Source organism: Teleopsis dalmanni, chromosome 2 (genome assembly GCF_002237135.1).
Source record: "Teleopsis dalmanni isolate 2A chromosome 2, ASM223713v2, whole genome shotgun sequence".
Lineage (NCBI taxonomy): Eukaryota > Metazoa > Arthropoda > Insecta > Diptera > Diopsidae > Teleopsis > Teleopsis dalmanni.
The window spans coordinates 114,596,112-114,618,270 of NC_051847.1; the positions used below are offsets into that span (position 1 = coordinate 114,596,112).

At 29.9% G+C, this 22,159-nt stretch overlaps 1 protein-coding gene across 1 annotated transcript; it reads right to left on the reverse strand.

Annotated features, from left to right (window-relative positions):
• Positions 1–809: 809 nt before the first annotated feature.
• On the reverse strand, positions 810–20,789 carry LOC119679010 (CD81 antigen-like). Its single transcript, XM_038091147.1, has 5 exons — positions 20,506–20,789; positions 5,055–5,249; positions 4,598–4,777; positions 2,363–2,578; positions 810–2,292 (listed from the first exon to the last, which is right to left on the reverse strand). Exons 1-5 carry the CDS (start codon positions 20,569–20,571, stop codon positions 2,143–2,145), a joined length of 807 nt encoding a protein of 268 aa, XP_037947075.1. The 5' UTR covers positions 20,572–20,789; the 3' UTR covers positions 810–2,142.
• Between the last annotated feature and the right edge of the window lie 1,370 nt (positions 20,790–22,159).

The window sequence follows — 22,159 nt, forward strand, 5'->3', positions numbered from 1 at the left end:
ATACAAGTAGAGTCACGAATTTTGGTGATATAATTATATGGTATATGCGTATGAATAAAGATTTTTAAAATTTAAACTAATCTATATTTCGTTTTTTCACAAAAAAATAAAATACGCGTATTTTTTAAATGAAATTATTTCATAATATGAGATAAATAAATAAAATTAAAATTATTTTTATTAAAATAAATAACTCCGTGATTTTTGTTGCATATTCTTTAATATATTTAATTTATATTTACTTATGTTATTATATATATACGTAAATATATATATATATATATATATTACAAAGTTGAGCATTTATTAAAACTTTTTTAAATCTATTTTCTTTTAATTTATTTAATAAAGTAATTTATTTATTGCTTTCCTTTTATTTTGTTAATTATTTGTTTTTGTTAATTATTTCAAATAATTCATAATATTTTTAAATATATTATTTTTTTTCAGTTAATTTTTTTCTAAATATATTTAATAAATGTTATTATTCGTAATTGCTGTGTTTGTTTATCTTTGTTTCTAATAATAATAACTTTTGCACATTTTCTACTTAGACTTAACTAATACTAATAATGTAAATAACTTATTTGTTTAAAAATTCAATTATAAATTTAATTTACTCTTTGTATCATTTTGTATATTTAATTATAAAAGGGATTTAGACTTTATCCGTTTCAACTAACAAAATAATTTATAACAACAATGATTAATTAATACATATTTACTTCTTTAATATATGAATAATAAAAAAATTATATAAAAATATTAAAATTATAATATATATGTATAAATATATCTTTAGTATGGTTTTGTAAATATTAATGCAGGTAAGTGGTAAGTAGGATTAGGATTCGAATAAAAGTTCGGTTTAATTATTTTTGTATTTTGTAGTTGTGTTAAAAATAATTTTAAAAAAACAACAGTAGTATGTAAGATGTTCTTTATGAGTTCAATGAATTTGAAGACGAACAAAACTGAATAATGCAGATTTGTGTTCCATGGCTTTTGGAAAGAGTATGCAAGAGGTTCACATTTATTTAACAATTGTGATGAAAATATTTTTTAACAAGTGAGGTTTTATAACTTTTTCCAGTTCTTTAATAATTTAAGAAAATAATAAAAATTTGGCAATTTGGAAAACTAAATGTGGCTTAAATAATTTTAATTTTTATTTAAGGCTTAGTCAGTATAAGAAAGTTTAAATGTTGTAGTTTAGATGTGCGTGTGGATGTGCGTGTGCATGTGTATATATATCATACTAAAAATAACATCACCAATAGTTTCATTTTTTGTGTTGTTTTGGAATGTCAAAACTTCAAATAAATTCTTGTTTGATTTTGACTATTAAATTAAATTTAAAGATATAAATAACTGTCAGCGGAAGACACAAAACTAATTTGATTTTGCAAAAAAAAAAAACAAAGTCAAAAAAATTGGCAAACTTCTTTACCTAATACAATAATTATTCATGTATTTCCCTTAATTCTAAGAAAATATTTTTATGTATTCATTTGTGTTTTATACCTTAAAACACGAGTTATTGAGATTTTTATTTGATTTAAGTAAGTTTGTGATTTTTTTTCAATGGAAACGATTTTGGTTTGATTGTGATTTTTAGGAAATATTATTTTCTAATCAATGTGTATTTTAAGATGCCAAGTGATCAGATAGACAAAGTAGAAATTTACACATAAAAAGTATAGCAATACTTTGTTAGCTTGGCAACTGAATTTCATGCAACGTTTTTACAAGTTTATTTTGAATATCCAATTCTATTGTTAAGGTATGTTAATTTCTTTATAATTTCTCCTATTTTCTCCTGTTATTTTAAAAATTTGTGTTTACTTTTATATTTTGGAATTGTATATTTATTTCCTTATGTGAACTCCAATACCTTTGTTATTATTTTCAATACTGCAATCAGTTGTGGACTACAGTAAATCTTTAAATCTTGCATTTTTACGATTTATTTGTAAACTTTTTGTTTTTTTATTTTCTTTTTGGATTTCGCTTTTATATTCCTTTTCGATTTCATTCAAATATTATCCACTTAACCATTTTTCTTAACTCAGCCGTATTTCGCTCTATATCATCCTAATATTTTTCATCATCATTTATTTCCCTTTGGGAGTTCTGTAATTCTCAGGCTTTATAATGCTTGTTTCGTACCGCACAGCAAAGACTTAAGGAGAAGGTTAAAGCCAACAATTCGAGCAATACAACTCCAGCAGTAATGCCAAAGAGTAGTACCCAATTTTCATAAATCAATTCAATCAATTTATCAACACAACCCTGAAATGAACATACATATATATAATTATAAAGATCATTACTAAATATAGATATACGGATGTAAATATACCTGTTGGTAGATTGCATTCGGTAATGGTCCGCCAAATTTAAGTTTTCTTGACATTTCACATACATTATCTTCTAAATCATCCTTGCAGCAGGATTCAGGTATATTATAAAAAATGTTCATTGATGAAATAGCAATATCAACAATATTGGTGCGATCAACATTATTAAAGCGACTAGTTGCCCAATCTCCAGGTCCATCAGCACCGCAACATTTCAACTGAAATTTTTATATATTTATAAAGTTAAAGTTATTATTAGTTATTATAAGTTTAATATAAAAATATCAAGAAAAGAACGTAAGTAAAAAATTTAGCAACTACTATCATATTATTGTGATAAACGTTTAAAATCACTTACAGATATTATAAATGGGATTATATTTTTTAATAAAAAAATATATAAAGAATTAATCAGATATTATATATATAGTTACATAACAATAATAACAAATTAATACCACTCATGAAATTCAACCATTAAAAAACTCATGAAATTCAACTTAATGAATCTGTGGTTTTCTAACCCGTTTGTTAATTCTTCTCTATTCAAGTTGACAATTCACCGTTTCTACTTCTAAATAAGATTTGCTAATGTATTAATCAGAATTCCTTTTTGTCAGACGAATTACTGTTTTAATGTTTCTAAGCTCATATTAAAGTACTAATATAGCACTGACCTCAGATAACATTCGTATCACCACTTCGCTTTAAAATGACGATATGGGTATTGATTTCAAATCCTACAAATAATTTAAAAAGCTAAACTAGAAATTCTTTTATGATTGTTCTGAACGTGGTTTCAACAAATTAACGTTCATACTGATATAATATTAATATTATATTATTTGCGACATTACCTACCGTTCAGCTACCATATTACCTAGGATAAGGATAGTTAGGACACATTTACTTTATTTTCTTTATTAAACACATAGAGAGGTCTAGTATTTATAAACAAAAACTAGTCTTTTTTAATGACAAACTTTTTCTACTTTTTATAACTATTACATAGGATGATTAAAAAAACAAAAAACTTTAAAAGCATTTACTCCTGGGTGTATTTACAGAACTTTCTTAAGCCTTCTTGAACCTGAACTTAAATGCTAATTACAATTTCTCTTCTATAAAAAAGGCATTTTGTTTCATTAATTTCGTTAATATGTTTTTAGAGAACACGATTATTTATGCAAAAAAATTAAGTTTTTTAATTATAAATGTTAGTTATTTGTGACCAAACAATTTTAATAAAGTGTTTTTTTCAGGCTAATTAGTCAAATTTTTTGTTTTTTATATTGTTGTTAAAAATATAAATAAAATTATAAATAAAAATTAAGAAAAAAGAAATCACAATTTAACTTTGCAATAATTTTTATTTTTTTTTTCGATATTTCGACTTTAGTCTTAAGTTATCCTCAGGGCTGTTCGGACTTCCACACCGATCTTATTTTTTTACTATGTTTATGACCAGCCATTCTTGTTCTTAATTTATTTTTGGTTGTTTCATCATATACTTGGTCACATACGTCGTACCAGTCACCTTTGCAACTGATTTGGAATACTACGTTTGATTTGTTTGCTTTATATTTTTGTTTTTAAGTTGGAATACAGTGCGTTCATTCTATTTCCAGATCTTAGTGTGATATTATAATTTGATTTATCATGAATATTAATTGTCAATATTTGGTTAGAGAGTTTAGGAATATGTATAATGCTTTTATATATTTTGTTATCCTTATTCCTAGTGTCATTCTAAAAGTTGTTAATATTTTTGATAGTCTTTTCACATTGGAAGAGGGGAAATCATTTCTCTTTAAAATTTTTCGAAATTCTTTTTGTAAATCTTCATGGAACGTTGGATTGGTTAGATATAGAGCTCTTTTTATCATATTTTTTGTTGTATTTTGCACTACATGGTATGGATAGTTTGAATAAAAATTGATGATTCTTCCTGATGCAGTTGTAAAGATGTCATTATTGTGTCTCAAGATAAGGACGGATTATTGATATTAAGATAAGGAAGATATAAAAGTTTTTTAATTATTTAATAAAGTACTAGAAGTATTAGAATATAATATGGGGACAAATTCTACAGTATTTGTTACCATAAGCCCTGAGTATAGCCTTCCTGATATGATGGGTAGAGCCGTATTGCAATAGCCATAGGCCCTGAGAACATATACCACTATTTGTGTTCACATTTACATAATATAAAAACTAATGAAATGCGATGAACTTACATTTTTCTGTATAGTATCAAATGTAACAGTGCGCGAACTCATACTAGATTGACCATATTCCTCTTGTACAGAAAATTTAACCGATGCACGCACAATATCATCCAGTTTATCTTTATTGTGGAATGCCCAAGCCCCTGCCGCAATTTGTGCAACAATAACAATAAGTATAACGCAGAAGAACTATAAAAATAAACAAATAAGATCCATTAAAGTTATACTATATATTAGAAACACATTTTTTATTTTATTACATTTAAAATGTAATTTCATTAAATTTTTTAAAAACTATAAAAACTATTAATGCTTTACATTAAATTAAAGTTTATTATTAGTATTTTGAAAGTTATAATTATTATTACCGCCAAATCATGTGCAAATATTCATTGACAAATAACAATTTATTTATCTCATAAAATTTATTAATACAATAGTAATGACATTAGTCTACATTACTTACTGATACTAATAAGCACTCAGATTCCTTAATTACGCCGCAGCAACCGAAGAAGGCACCAATGGTGATCAATACACCAATGCCCAAGAAAACGTAGAGCGCTATATAATAATGATTATAAGGTTGTGTCATGGAGAGTAAGAATGTTGGATCAGTTATCATCCATAGTGATGCTACCACAATTGTTAAACCAATTATCTGCAAAAAGAAAAACGTTTATTTCAAATAAATATGAAAATAATTAATTTAAATAAAATTTTAATTTATATTAGAAGGAAAAGTACGTCATACTTAAAAACATACACATTAGAGAAAAACTTGAAAACTTAAATGTGCTAAAAATGTAAATTATGATGTCAGTTTATTTTTGTAAAAGTGTTCAAATTTATTTTTATTTCATTATTCATTTTGATGACTTGAGTCAAATTCTGTTTATTATAATATATTGTGAGGAATTTGTGTATATAATTATTTTAATGTTTTATTATAAAAACCTAAGAAAAGTGGTTTTTGATAATAATTTTATATTGTTATTGTTTTATAATATAAAAGACTCAATAGATGTTTCTTGTACATAAATCAATTCTATTGGTATACAGACCTATTCTGTTCAACGAGCTACTGGTAGTAAAACTCAAGTAAAACACAAGTAAAATTTACTCGAAAATTTACTCGAAAATTTGCTGGTGAAATGTATACACAGTGTTACTCAAAGTTACTAAGAGTAGTTTGTGAAACATACCTAATATATACAGAGATTTGAAATATGAATAACTCCTAAATGTAATAACATTTGTATTTCATTTGGAAAATAGATAACACAATTATTAAAATTTATAATCAGGAACATGAAGTCATTTTTCTGTTACGAATTTTACTGCATTTAAAATGACTTCGTAACTAGACTTAGTTATCCATTATAACCCGAGCTCAATTCGAAATTCAATAAATTTATTAAATCTCAGTTTCAGCTTAGAGATGATGTGAATTTTTTTGTTTTTAAATAAGCTTTCTACCTTCTCAACATTATTTAATAAAATAGTTAAGTCATACATTGCAAATGACATACTACATACAAATTGCCCAACTAAATTAAATTTCTATCATTTCTGAGGTAAATTCCCTTGTTTTCTTCATGCATGGAATCAGTATTGAATTTAGTACAAATATATAAAAACTGAAACATAAAAAGTTCAAAAGAGAGTTAAATGAATATTTAAAAAAATTTTTGTTCGAGTTACAGAGAAATTCGATTTATGGAAGCAAAATTGTATGAAATTTGCTCTCTAAAACCTTAGTCCACTGTTTTTGGTTCGAGTTATGGAAAATTCGAGTTATAGAAGTTCGAGTTATGGAAGTTTGACTGTATTTAAAAAAAGAAAAATAACCATTGTTAACTATTACAACCTTATATAATTCACGTAAATTGCATACCTAATTAAGGAGAATTTGATGTAAATGTAGCGTTAAAACGGGGCACGCTATACTCCATATAGAATTTGTAAATCTGTACAAGTATATGTGTTTATATATACACATAGCCAATAAACTCTGCGTACACCTTACGAATTTTGATATGTGATAAAGAAAAATAACATAAATAAATATTTTTAATTAAAATTTTTACATATATTTATTCTTTGAATTATTAAGTTTAAATAGCAAAAGACAAAAATTGTATTCGACTATTCATTCCAGATATAACGGGATAAAAGTGTGCCTGCATGTAAAAATAGGCCCCATAAAGTCTGCGTACAGTTATAAAAAAACTGATCAAATCGGTAAAAATAAAGTTAAATTTAATACTTAAATTTAATAATAATGGTTACCATGCTGTTTTAGAACTTCACTTAATCTATTTGGCATGGAATTAACCAACTTCTGAGTTTCTTCAGCAGTAATTTTCGCCCATTCTGCTTGCATTGTACTCCGCAAAGCCTCTTTACTTGTTATCACATGCTGACGAATTCTTTTTTCCAATAAATCCCAAAGATGCTCAATAGGATTGAGATCAGGTGATTGTGGAGGTGTTTTAAGCTGTCTTGGAACGTTGTACGAAAGCCAAAGTCTAACATTCTCCGCTGTGTGTTTTGGGTCATTGTTCTGTTGGAACCAAAATGTCGTGGATAAACCCAAATTATCTGCGCTTTGTTTCAAATTTTTTTTTAAAATGTTTAAATAGCCCCATTTATTCATTGTCGATTCTATAAATTCCAACTGGCCTACACCACCAGCCGCCATGCAACCCCATACCATAACTCCTCCACCGCCGTGTCTGATTGTACCAACAAGATTTTGTTTCTCAAACGCCGCTCCTATTTCCGCACAATTTGACGACCTTTTATACCAAAGATGCAGAACTTGCTTTCGTCTGAAAATAACACTTGTTTCCAGAACTCCGGAGGTTTATTTATGTATTTCTTTGCAAATTCAACGCGCTTTTACCTGTTTACAAGTGAAATATATGGTTTCTTTCTAGCGACTCTACCATGATATCCAGCTATATGTAATACTTCCCAAGCAGTCTCCGCACAAATACTTTTTTTAAATGATTGTGTTATATATTTCACAATTTTCGAAGAAGTAATGAAAGAGTTCATCTTTATCATATGGACTATTTTTCGCTCTTCTCGGACTGATAAAACTTTTGGACCGCCCAGGACGCGGTTTAGATGTTAAAATTCCGGTTTTTTTGAGGTTGTCCACTACGCGCTGGATTGATGAATGCGTTCTTCCAATAGTTTCACCAATTTTGCGGAAACTTTTTTCATCTTTCCATAGTTTAATAATTATTTTTCTTTCGTACACACTAATTTCTTTTCCCCTTGATTCCATACTTTAAAATAGTTACTACTAAAAAATTAATTGATCACTGAGATCGGTAAATGTTCAATTCAAATGTTAAAAATACCAAATGAGCAAAAATAAGAACAAACTGCTTAAAAATTAACGGTAGTTTCTAAACAAACAAACTGTGCGCAGACTTTATGGGGCCTATTTTTACATGCAGGCACACTTTTATCCCGTTATATCTGGAATGAATAGTCGAATACAATTTTTGTCTTTTGCTATTTAAACTTAATAATTCAAAGAATAAATATACATATGTAAAAATTTTAATTAAAAATATTTATTTATGTTATTTTTCTTTATCACATATCAAAATTCGTAAGGTGTACGCAGAGTTTATTGGCTATGTGTATATATAAGCATATATACACATAGTAGAAAAAGTCTACAGATATTCACAGAATTTTTCTTAAATTACGCATAACTTTTTTATTTTTTACTCAAATTCATTTTTATTTCCTGATTTATTTTAACCAAAGAAACAACAATAAAGTTCCAATATAAAAACTAAACAGTTATTCTTTAAAAAAAAAAGTTGAGCACTATTATATGCAAAAGTAGCAATTTTTGAAGTAGAAAAAGTCTACGGATATTTCTTAATATTTACATTAAAACAATAAAATTCACAAAAATCTTAAATTTAATAGCCTGTGGGATAACCTCTGCATTTAATAACCTCTGTTAAGCGTCTTTGCATGGACTCAACCAGCTTTGCAGTATCCTGTGCATTTATTTCTAGCCATTCTTCCTTGATGACGTTTCTTACTATATCCTTGCTGGAAAACATATGCTGGCGAATCTTATTTTCCAAATAAACCCACAGATGTTCTATAGGACTAAGGACTGGTGATTCTGGTAGTGTTTGAAGTTGCTTGAGAGCATAGTACAGCATCCAAATCCGTACGATGGGTGTTGTATGGTTAGAGTCGTTGTCCTGCTGAAACAAAAAGGTTGCCTCAGGTCCTAACATTCTGACATTTTCTTTCAAATTTGTTTTTAGAATATTTAGATAGCCATATTTCTCCATTGTATCTTGTACAAATTCAAGTCTGACCGCACCATTACTTGCTATACAGCCCTAAATCATTACGCCTTCACCAACACGTTTTACTGTTAACTGTTTATCACAGGTTGTGCATAATTTTCTCCTTACAAGTTATCTAACTTTGATTCAAAATATGTAAAATTAACTCTCATCGGAGAAAATAACTCATTTTCAGAACTTTATAGGTTTATTTATACGCTTTCTTGCAAAGCTTAATCATTTTATTCTATTATATCTGGATACGTATGGCTTCTTTCCTGCAATCAGGGTATAATACATGCATTTCTTCAAAATTTTCCGCAGAGTTTTAGGACATATTTTGTTTTCAAGTATTTCGGCTAGTTCAGCTAGTTTGAAGGCTGTTACTCTTGCATTTACTTTCACCTGGTTGATTATGCTACGTCTTTCTCTATTTGACAAAATTGAGGGGCGCCGAGTGCGAGGTTTAGAAACTTAAGTACTGATCTCTTTGAATTTATTTGTAATTCTCTGCACAGATGAATATTGACGACCAATATCTTCAGCAATTTTTCTTTGGCTTACGTCATCTTTCTAAAATTTAACAGTTATTTGTCGCTCACTAAAACTAATTTCACGTCTTTTATTTTATATTGTAAAAATTTATTGCTTATATAAAAAATATTATTAAATGATTAATTTTTAGACTTTTTAGAAAGTCAACTAATAATTAAATATCATTTAATGACACTTTTATGCTTGCAAGCGAATTTAAATTAGCGGTAAATGTAAATATTAAGAAATATCCGTAGACTTTTTCTACTTCAAAAATTGCTACTTTTGCATATAATAGTGCTCAATTTTTTTTTTTAAAGAATAACTGTTTAGTTTTTATATTGGAACTTTATTGTTGTTTCTTTGGTTAAAATAAATCAGGAAATAAAAATGAATTTGAGTAAAAAATAAAAAAGTTATGCGTAATTTAAGAAAAATTCTGTGAATATCCGTAGACTTTTTCTACTATGTGTACGTATTTTATAAAATATAAAATACCTATTAGTCATTAATAATGGTTTAAGTATATAAAACTAGCAATTATAATTCAATTGCAATATTGAATTCTACAATATATTCCATAATAGATTATTCATACAAATTTTATACATTCATATCTATGTGTATCCAAATAATATGACAAGATAAAAATTACGCAGACAAAGTATTAAAGTATGGAAGCATGGATGCTTATCAGTTAAAAGATTTATTAAATCATAAGAAAATATTCTTTACTCAACTGATAAGCTGTGATTATTTTATAAATAACAGCAAATAAAAGTTTCTTTTGTGCATACATTTTTTTCGGTTCATAGGTTAAAATCACTAAAAAGAAAATTTATTTGCAAAAATTTAAATGTAATCTTATCTAATGAAAATTTATTCAAAATAGAGTCAAATTCTTTTCAAACGATAAATACTGTTAGCTTAGTATATATATACATAGTTGCAGTAGTTTTGCAGTTAGTGTCTGTCATATATTGTTTCATTTAATAAGTAAATATGCGACATAAGAACTATGATGAAGCAAGAACCTGTATTGAATATAATCGTTTCTATTACTATTATTCTATTATAACGAGTACGAACAGAACGCGATATAAAAATTTAAGCAGTTTAGACAAAGTACGCAAAAAATATATTCAATTTAAAACTTTTATTGCTTTCTATTAAGACATTTAAACATGTCACGGCAATTCTGGCAACGATCTTTGCCAGAATTGCCCTGTTAATATACTATTTCCTGGATAGATTGCAATTGAGAAAATTACTGCAAGCGAGCTGTGTTAAAAAATTCGCATATGATATTAGGTGTTTCAAGAAAGGAAATAGTAAAAAGCATAATAGAATGAATGGGGTTACGTCGCAAAACTGCAGTCTTCATTCTTTTAAGTAGAATGGTAGCACAGGTCTATTTGCTGGACATTTATAGTACCTTATTGTGTCTGTTTTGTAAGTGGCTTATTTTTCCTTTTCAGCGTAACAGATAGCTGAATTTAAACAAAAAGCAAGTGGCAAGATAGATTTTGAAATGTTAAGTTATTATTGTTGCAACCTATTGTGCTACCACCATGCAGAGGCTTTCACTAATTCACTGAATTAAGAAAGACCGCAATTTTGAAGAAAACCGAAAAAAGAAGGGGTGTGGTGGTTGAGTTAAATCTCAATTAAGGTCCAATGAAGACATAGATCTATTTTGCACTATTTTACTTTAATTTGTAAAATATGTAATTATTTATAACATGCTATATGATAGAAGTAAATCATAAGGAACAACTGGTATATTCATTTATCAAAAGATAGCGAAAATTAAACTAGTATATTATGTTTAAATATACCTATCAAACTATCAAACAGGATAGACCTAAGGATTTTGCTTTTAACATAGATACAGATATGATTGCTGAAGACTCAGTGTTAAAAGTTCTCAATATTTTTTTTTTTATATAAATTTATTTTATTTGATTAAATAAATTTTTATAAGAGTAACTAGCTAACAATATAATAAGCTAACAAACAATTTTAATCAACAATTATAAAGAATTTAATCAGAAATCACGCAAGTTCATTTATCACGCATTTCGGACAGGTTGCGACCAAAGATCACAAGGTTTTAGACGCTTAAGGCGACGTGTTGGCTCTATTGACGCCAGTTCGTTAGCTTCATCATTCGGATGAGAGTACAGTCGCTGCAGGTGCATTCTTGCATTTCGCTGTATTTCTTCCACCACCGTATTTATCCCTAGATCACGATGCAGATCAGAGTTCCTTACGTACCATGGTGCATTTGCCACACCCCTTTATATAACGTTTTGGAATTTTTGTATAGTTTCAACATGTGTGCTGCTAACGCATCCCCAGAGCTGAATACCATATGTCCAAATTGGTTTCAATATTTGTTTGTAAATTAAAAGCTTGTTATGAAGTGACAGTTTCGACTTCTTTCCAATAAGCCATTTGATTGATCTGTATTTTATATTCAGTTCATCTCTCTTTTTTTTTACATGTTCATTCCATCTCAGTTTTGCATCCAATGTCATACCGAGGTACTTAGCCGTATTAGAATGTGGAATTTGTATTCCATCAATGTGGGCATAAATTTGATATTTCGGTTTGTAAAGTTGACGTGAACTGATTTATAGTGGTTAAGTTTTATTTTCCACTTTTCAGCCCAAGCGATAAGTTCTCAATATTAAAAGAAAAAATCTTATCTGACGTTTTATAATAAAAACACTCATTAATAACTCCTAATAGTAAATATTAAGGCGGTCAGAATCATGGTTGAGGATAGTTTTTGTTTTGATAACATTGACAAAAGTATAATGTGAAATGAACTGAACTTTAAAATCTATCTTGAAGCATTCATATAATTTACTCCAAACAGACACTTAGACTAATATAGATTAATATACACTGCTTTTAAATTAACTACGTCAAACATACTAATGGTGGTTTGAATAAGAGACTATATTGAATATATATATCCACTGTGATTTTTTAACTTAGCTTTTCTAAGTAATGTAACACTTCAATGAACTATGTATATTATCGACGATTTAAAGAATATCAGAACTTTGATATTCATTATTTACTAGTTATAGTAGTTTAATATTTACAATATTAGAAACCCCATCTATTACAGCACGTACATTACTCATTATGTTATAATATATATAGTGTCATAATCTAAATTTGGTACAGCTAGGTTATACAAACTTTAGAATTCTCCCTATTGTTTACTTCCATTAGATATTACTCATTATGTTATTACTCATTATTCATTATGTTATAATATATATAGTGTCATAATCTAAATTTGGTACAGCTAGGTTATACAAACTTTAGAATTCTTCCTATTGTTTACTTCCATTAGATATTACAATTATACATATTACTACAATTAATAAAACAAGTAAGTAAACTGGAACACATCATAACCGTATTTCAAAGTATTTATTTGTATATAAGCAAACACATCAAATATTGCAAATTACATTCACAATTTTTGAATATTCATATATACCATATATACTGAGAACACTTTTGCTGTATAAGTTTAGAAAAACAACTACAATGTGACCGCATTGTGCCGCCAATAAGTACGAACACGCAAAGTCCTTTACAGTTTGACCTACTTTAATCAATTTTATGGTTAGGTTTTAGTTAAATCTTTCGTTTTTTACAATGATTTCAAAATAATACAAATTGGATTTGAATGAAAATACCACACCCATATAAATGCATACAATAGTGAAAATGCTATCTATCTAAAAACTATATTAATAAATGCAAGATCTTGTTAAATATATTCTCTTACTTAATTTTAGTATAAATGAAAGATTGCCAAATACCAAATGAAATATTTGTATATATAACATATAACTATAATATAGGTATACATATTTGTGTCGCTAGCCAAAAAAAAAACTGGAACCAAATGAAATATTTGTATACTATAGGTTCTATACATATTTGTGTTGCTAGCCAACACTGCCCTTTAAATTAGAAACGTCCTTTACTCCAGTATTAGTTAATTATTGTATTTCATCTTTATTTTCAGAGGCGATACGTTTGCTTTAAATTAAAATTAAATCTTTCATTTGCAGTTTGGTATGAAATAAATAATAAATTATTAACCGAAAAAAAGACATTTATATATAATGTATAATTGCTATATAATTTATATATAATGTATAAATGCTATATATAACATAATATAATGCTCACGTACTTTATTTATGGGCACTTGGGCACTTAATATTATGAATCTTTATAGCCTGTACATTTTCCCCATTTTGTGTACTCAAAAGTCTAATAACATTAGTAAAATAACTTAATACAATACTTAATACTTAATAAAATACACAAAAATATTCGATTATGATAAAAGGTAATGTATTGGTATCTGTGAATAACATCATTATATTCTTAAGAACGACACTAACACCTCAGGGTTGGAATGTTGAAATTTGGAATCGATCGGCAGAGTCAAATATACCCAAAACTTTTCAAGATTTTCCAAATCTGATAACCACAAAATATTGAATTGTGAAGAGTTAAATAGATATTTATTCGTACTTTACATTTTACCAATTTAGGTCTCGCAATTAGCCAAATGTTTTTTATTCTACAAATCTATTATTTTCATATGTTTATTCACCCGTTTGTGGTAGGTGAAAGAGTAATGATAAGTAAAGTTTTATTATTTTTAGTAATTATAATTTTTTTATACTGTTATGTGCAATAAAGTGAAGAAATCTAACAACACCACTAAATGCACCGTGGTATGGTAGCATCCTTGAAAAAGAAAATCAACTCTCTCCCCTGTGTAAACAGAAAAAAGCAGCGTAACAACAATACTCTACTCTAAACGCTCTATTAAAGAGACAAGCGGGAATATATGAACAAATTAGCAAAATACGCTCAATAAGCAGCTGGGTCACAGAACTGAAAGAGGTGTACGACATCACAAAACGAATCGCTGGCTTGAAACCACCAAGAGCTAGGCCGAATAAAAGCACAGATGAAAGCTTATCACAGATATTGATAAGCAGCTTGCCTGGTGAAAAGAACATTTCTCATGTGTTCTCAATATTCGCATTGAAGGAATAGTACCGACATTCCTTACTAAGGTTCCCCTATTACCGAAAAGAACAACACCACTAAACAGAAGGGATATAATTAAAGCAATATAGTCACTAAAAAATAATCAAGCCGCGAGATGTGACTCTATTGCAACGGAAGTATTAAAGGCTGATGTACAGCTAACGGCAAATACATTATATCCACTATTTGTTGAAATATGGAACAATGAAGAATTTCCAAGGGCAACATCGTTAAATGACCAAAAAAAAAAGGTGACGTCATTAACAACTGGAGAGGCATCACTATTCTGTGCTCGACGTTCAAGGTATTCCTAAAAGGAACTAAATCTGAATGATATAAGAAAACTAGCAGGAACATATACTGCAACTCAACTGGCAAATCGGGTGGAGTCTAATATCAACATACCGATCGCCAGGAAGTCTTTTCAAAAGGGAAAGCAGAAAAACGCACTGAGAGCAAAGGAACTAGGAACAAAACTAGTTGTTTGTTAACTGAATTTAAAACGGAATCTCCGTTACGAAAATCGATTAGTATTCATCATAGTAATAATATATTTAAACATTTCATTATTGTTTTTTTTTTTGTGAATTATAAAATTTTAATTATAATAAATTATAAACCTAGTAAACAAAGTAACGTCTTTGACTATTTTGATCACAATTAGAAAATTATTGTGACGATTCTGGATACGCTAAGGATACCCCAACAATTATTAACGACCTTAGGAAGTGTCGTTACAATCTTTTGGCTTGAGTGGTGCGGGTACCAAATGGTACTTGTGCTTTCTCAAAGAAAGCTTTACACCTGAGACAGCCAAGGAAACGCACTCAATCTGCCGAAGGGTAGTCAAGACTCTAAAAAGAGGTCTGTCCAAGAAATTAGTCCAATCGATGTTCAATCTGCTAAGAAAAGACGAGGGAACGACAAACCTCCACATGCAAAGGACGTCACGCAAATGGCTACACCAAAGCAACTGAGGAAAACAATATCGAGCAGCAGGTATGCTAGTATAGCCAAGAGCTTAAGAATAGCTATTCTTTCGAAATCCTACCCGGAATCAACTCTCTCGAGAGATGAGCAAGGTAAGATCGAAGAACTCCTCATTGAGGAGATGTATAAAGGATGGGATGCCAAGCTACGATTTACGGATGGGAACGTGTTGAACTCACTACGTGTGTCTGGGAAAACACACAGAGCTTACATATGATGACGATCTACCTCCCAAGAGCTAAGAGTGTCAACACGGAAAAGCTGCTAAAGCTACTCATAACACAGAACGAGGGCCTACATACTCGGCTGTGGAGAATTTTCAGCAGCAAGGATTTGAAAAATGGCAAACTCCTATCGATCGGGATTAATAACTAGTCTCAGAAAGCCATAAAAGCCAACGACTGTAAGATCTTCTACAGGTTCAGCTTCATCCCGGTTCACCTGCATAAGGGGCGGGAGAACAAGGAGGGAATTAACCCAGTTAGGGAAACCACATCAGCTGAAGGTCCGATACCCGCAACTGTTGTGGAACAAGTGGAGGATGAGGCGACGAGGAGCGAGATGATTGAGGAAATCAGTGTGCTACCTCATGAGAGTAAGGACATTGAAATCCTAGATCTCTCCCTATTAAACTTGGCGCCCGATGACGACTCCCACAGAATCTCCCTGTCAGACATTGACGATGATCTAGCAGAAGAACCACTTGATGACCAGCATTTAAGTCGCCCAAATAAATCTACACCATGCAAAAGCTGCATCGGCAGTTATTGTACGCTCAAATCGAACTTGAGTATAGTGCTGGTCCAAGAACTCTAGATCCACAGGGGTCGAATCTGTGGTTTGACTGCAAGGAATATGCAGGCAATTTGGGATGTAAGATATGATAAACCAAGAACCTGCATTTAATTGAATACTAATATTAATTTTATGTCTTTCAGAATTTCTCTCCAGGGACATCGTAGCCATACAAATTCCGGAAAACAACAACAGAGTTCTATGGAACGTGGTCGTAGCTACAGGGCACCTACCAGGAGACGACACTCAGGTACCATCTGCAGAGGTCGATAAACTGGTAGACTACTGCGAGAGAACGAAAATACTACTTATTGGCTGTGATTCAAACAGCACAACGAAGTATGGGGAAGCACAATCACCAATAGAAGAGGTAAGTACCTTTTAGAATTTATAACTAGTAAAAAATTAGAAATATGTAATGTAGGGAAGACACCAACATTTGTAACTAACTCACCCAAAGAGGTCCTAGACAATATCATAGGAAATACTTGAGGCTGTGAACTTGTCTGATCTGATCATAGAATCCTAAGGTCCGAAAGCAAGGAAGAGAGATCCTACTCACCCGAAATCGTGCAGACCAATCTGCCTTACATCCTTCATACTTTAAGTAGTAGAAAAAGTCATGGATAACTATATCAGGAGTACAACACTGAAAGAAACTTCACTCTACAGCTGCCAACACGCCTATAGGGCAGGTCAGTCGACAGGAACGGCCCTATATCAACTAAGAAACACGATTCAGGACAGCATAGAGAAGAAAGAAATAGCAATCAGCGCTTTCTTAGATATTGAAGGAGACGTTTATAACAATTAACATGAGATCATAAACTGAACTCTTTGTAGAAAAGGAATCAATGGCACACTTTCACTCTGGATAAGCAACATGCTCCGCACCATTAGAGTAGAAATTTCGACCAGTAATGGCAATATTTTTGCAAACACTTCGCGGGGGTGTCCTCAAGGTGGAGTATTATCACCCCTAATGTGGAGTATGGTAGTGGATGAACTTGTAGCCGTCGATATTCTCAATAATCACAGTAAGCTGGATTACCAACTCTTCGGAGTTGGTAATGTAGCCCGTGGTGACCCGTTAGATATCCCACCAGCAATCTCAACTCTGTGGTGACAATAAAAGTAAAAAAATTATTTTCTAAGAAGTTTCAAGTTTCCGGCTTAACTAAATAAACATAACGTAATAAATAATTTTCAAGTTTAAATATAGCTTCTATGTTTTCAATTCCGTTCAAGTACAGAAACCGCGCTATATATTTCTGTATCGTGAATATAGCATTTGTGACTTTTATTTTACTCAAGCAAGAATATAAACACAAGTCACGGAAAACCGCTATAAACTATTGGTAAAATTGAATAGGAATGGTTTCCAAATCCAGGGATACGCCGATGATGTGGTAATAATCTGCAGAGGAAAATTTAAACAGACTCTGTGCGAAAGAATCGAATTAGGCCTAGAAATAACAAAGGAATGGTGCAATTATGTTGGACTGAAAATATATCCAGCAAAAACAACGATTGTACCATTCACGAGAAAATACAAAATAAAAAATCTTAAACCCATCCGTTTAGATGGGTTAGAAATAGGTAAAACCACAAAAGGTGATAAAATTTTTGGGGTATAATTTTAGACCAATAATTACTATGGAAATCTCACATCCAAGAAGTGATAATATAAGGCAACCAATCTAGAACGCCTTTATGACATCTAGATACATCGCAGGTAAGAATTGGGGGTGTACACCAAAGTCACTGCGATAGATATACACAGCAATAATCACACCTATGGTCACTATGGTCACGGATCAATAGTCTGGCAAAACTGCACAAAACAGCAAAGCGTTATCAAAACACTCAACAAAGTACAGCGACTTGCATGTGTAAGCATAACAGGAGTGTAAACATAATGAGAACACACACCTCTTCACATCTATGTGCAATCACAAGCGAAGAGGGCTGTTCTGAGAGTAATTACAAATAGGCTGGTCTTGAAACCAACAGCAAAAAATCTGATACTCTGGCTGCACAAATCCCAGAAACTGAAATGCCAACGGACAGGATGATTATAAAGTATAACTTTACAAAAAACTTCAAAACTGAACTTCGCAACAAATAGAATTGGGAAGGCTTGTCCAAAACTAAAAAAAAAAATGATTACCAGACCAGAGAACCAGAGAAGAGAGAGAAACTGCATACCATGTACTTGGAAAGTGCCCGACACTGATGCACAAGCGAAAGAAACACCTAGGAGGGTATTTCATGGATCATAAAGATTCAAGACTAGGAAAGGTAGGCTCTATACTGTCTTTCATTAAAGAAATCGGACTTGGAGAAACACTCTAACCCGAGTAAGGTGCACAAGAGATCTTTTAGGTCGCACTGCACAATCCCTTACTTTTTTTTAACCTATACTTTCCAGGCAGTATGGAATCATATGAGGCCGCACAAGGTTTAATATAATGTGCATTAAAGACAATATTCAACAAGTAATATGTTAAATGTAAATGAATTTTATATATTCTATATATTAAATATGTTTGAATAGTCTGTTTTTGCGAAAGCAGAAATTAGCTGATCAAAATTTGATATTTTCTGAACCAGTATAGATATTGAAATAACATTTTCCTAAAACTTTGAAATGACCTTTGTTTTGAATCTAATTTGATCCCAATCGGCCTATCGGAGCCCCTCCAAAAATGGTCCAATTTTACATTCTCTTAGTTTTCTCAGAAACTATAATAGGTAGAAAGAATAATTGGTTGAATTTTATAGGTAACGTTATAATATATAGTCGAATTTTAATAGGCTAAATTTTGTTTTGGCGCACTGTGCTTCGAAAACTTATATGAAAAGTGATCTAGTCTATTTGTTGTGTTACTTATCACCGAATTTGTTTCAATAATAATTTATAAAAAATCTTTATGACAAACACATACTTTATATAATAATGTATAGTCCGAAGCCCCACCTTAAAATTGTTTTTAATATTATATTCCATTAGATATGGTGTTGTATAATTTATACTTCTGATTAGAAGACAATATTAAAAAAAGTAAAATTTATGAGCTGCTCACAAATAAGAAGACAAGCACTGACAATAAAAAATGTACATGATGTGAATAAAGAAATTAAAAAGAAAAACACAATAATAACAATAAATAAAACAAACACTAACGAAAACAAAAATAATATCATTTTGTATTGATATTCGAAAATAGATTTTGACTAATAAACTGAAACTGAAAGACTTTAAATTAAAAAATCAACAGAATAGCATCAAAATCATCCGTTGGACTTATGAAAAAAAACTGACAAACACAATTCGCGCATATACACACACATATATATTCGAAATCGCGTACTTTATTGAGACGAGTGGACATATTATGAAAGCATTCCAACGATCCAAGATGATTAGAGCTACACACAAGTCAAAATATTCTGACATAATAACGTAATCAGATACAAAACAAAATAAAAATTTTGAAATGCACTTGAAAATTTTATACAAACGCATTTGTCTATGACCACCAGCGAAGCATATTTTTAAATACACACAGCTTTATGCGCAACCTATGTCAATTGTGTAGGCCATCCTTGCACATACATCACAAACACCATACTCACATATACTCATATATGTATATAAACATACTGCAAGATTTCTATAGTGGGATAATATCCAGTAACTTTAAAATTAAAACTTTAAATTTTATTTGAAAAAGTATCCATAAACAATTTTTAAAAATCCTTTTATCTTTTTGTATGTAGAAACAAAAGCTTATTGATAAAAATAAATACAAAATAATACTGAATTTAAACAAATTGTGATGAGTACTTAAAAATAGAGAACAGACGAAAACCCTAAGGATGAATAGTTCGACTATGGCGAAATGGTAGTGGGTGTGAAGTGGGGTAAAATTATTACAGCATCACATTCAGCGGAAGTTTCTCAGTTTATGTGTTTATGTGTGTGTGCTAAGTTTGTATACGTGAAGTTTTGAATTTGTGCTCTACATTCATATACAAACTTATGCCTGGTACGAAAGCAAAAATTTACGCGCTCCGAAATGTAAGTCTTGGAGCTATAAAATTTGTGTAGGGAGGAGTGCGCAGCGCTATAACAATAATAAAAGTACATACCAAAAATAGGAAGTTTATGAGAACAACCAAGTATTTAACACAAGAACAGCAGCCATTAAGCCCCATTTTTTCCTTTAGTTATATTGAACACTTTAGTTTAATTTCACTTTATTATATTCAACTAATTGCTAAATGCAATAGTAATAATTAAACTGTTTCGAGCACTATTAATCTTTTTTATTAATATAATTTTTCATTCAATATTTTAAAATTTTCTTAACAATACTGCGACTCCTACACTACAAAACACAATTTCAACTGCTCTCACGTTCGAAATGAGAAAAACAACTGAAAATTTTCATTCCTTTGAAAGTATAGTGCTGCCATATTAACGTTGACACAATAAACAGAAATAGATATAAATATTATAAATAAGGTGGCCAGAACATTATTACATTTTTGTATTTGAAATAAATTTTATAAAAACATAAATTCAAATTCAAATTTTATTTTGAAAGAATAATAAAATCTAGATTTGCTTGTAAATATGAGTATTTCATGTATTACAACATATTAACTGGTAAAAAATGCGAAATGTATTCCTGTTGCGTTTTCGATTGGTAAATATGAATTCAACCTAGATTTACTCTCGGTCTGTTAAATTTCTACAAAAATCTAATATCATGTATGTGCAAAAAATTCTAAAAAATCTCCCATTTGGTTTGGCATCAACTTAGCCTAACTCGCACACGTCCTAAATAGTTTTATACAATAATAAAACTTTTTAGTGGCTCGCAAGTATGGCAAAAAACAGCAAGTTGCTGGCCTATACTGGTCAAAATGTACGCAAAACAAATGTACTATTTTCTCTATCTCGGCTAGTATAGGTATACTAGCCAAACGCAGAAGCCAGTAAAAAAATTGTTACCAACGCAAAAAGCGAACTCTTGTGAACCTACATTGGAAATTCCAACGAATATTGCAATCATATGTCAAAAATTATATGTAAATAATTATTTAAACAAAATTTGAAAATTTCTTGAATTTTAAAATTGAAAAAACAGAAAAATTTCAATGCTTTATTTTGAAATTTTCAACATTTTTTCCATTCCTCTTATTTTGCATTCGTTTTAATTTTCAATCTATGTTAATTATTTATTTTTATACAAAATATAATTTGCTTTCATTATGTTATATTTCCTATTTGTGAAAACATAACACTTGACAGGTTGCAACAGTGATTCCAATGTCTCGCGTAGCCAATATAACCCAGCATGCATTTTTTGCCATACTTCCGCGCCACCGAAAAGGTCTAATGTTAAGATGAAATACTTGTTTGACATGGTGTTATAAATTATTTATATAATTTCATTTTTATATAATATAAACTCAGAAATTATTAAAATGATACTATATTTAGACAAAACTAATACAATTATGTCGAACTGAAAAATTAGGCATCTGTTCACATAGCATCAAGAGAAGCTATTCACGTGTTTTCTTCTTTATAAAGATTTAAAATGTTTTAAAATACATAGTGTTTAGAAAACATTGCTATATTGAGCAACATATTTTATCAAGCTATGTCACTAATTACATTAAGACACTTTTACATAAAAACCACCAACAATAATTCGTTTAGCTGTTGTTTCTTGTCGTTTATGTAATAAATCAATAAATTATACACCTTACCGAATCGGTGTGGTTGGAAAGT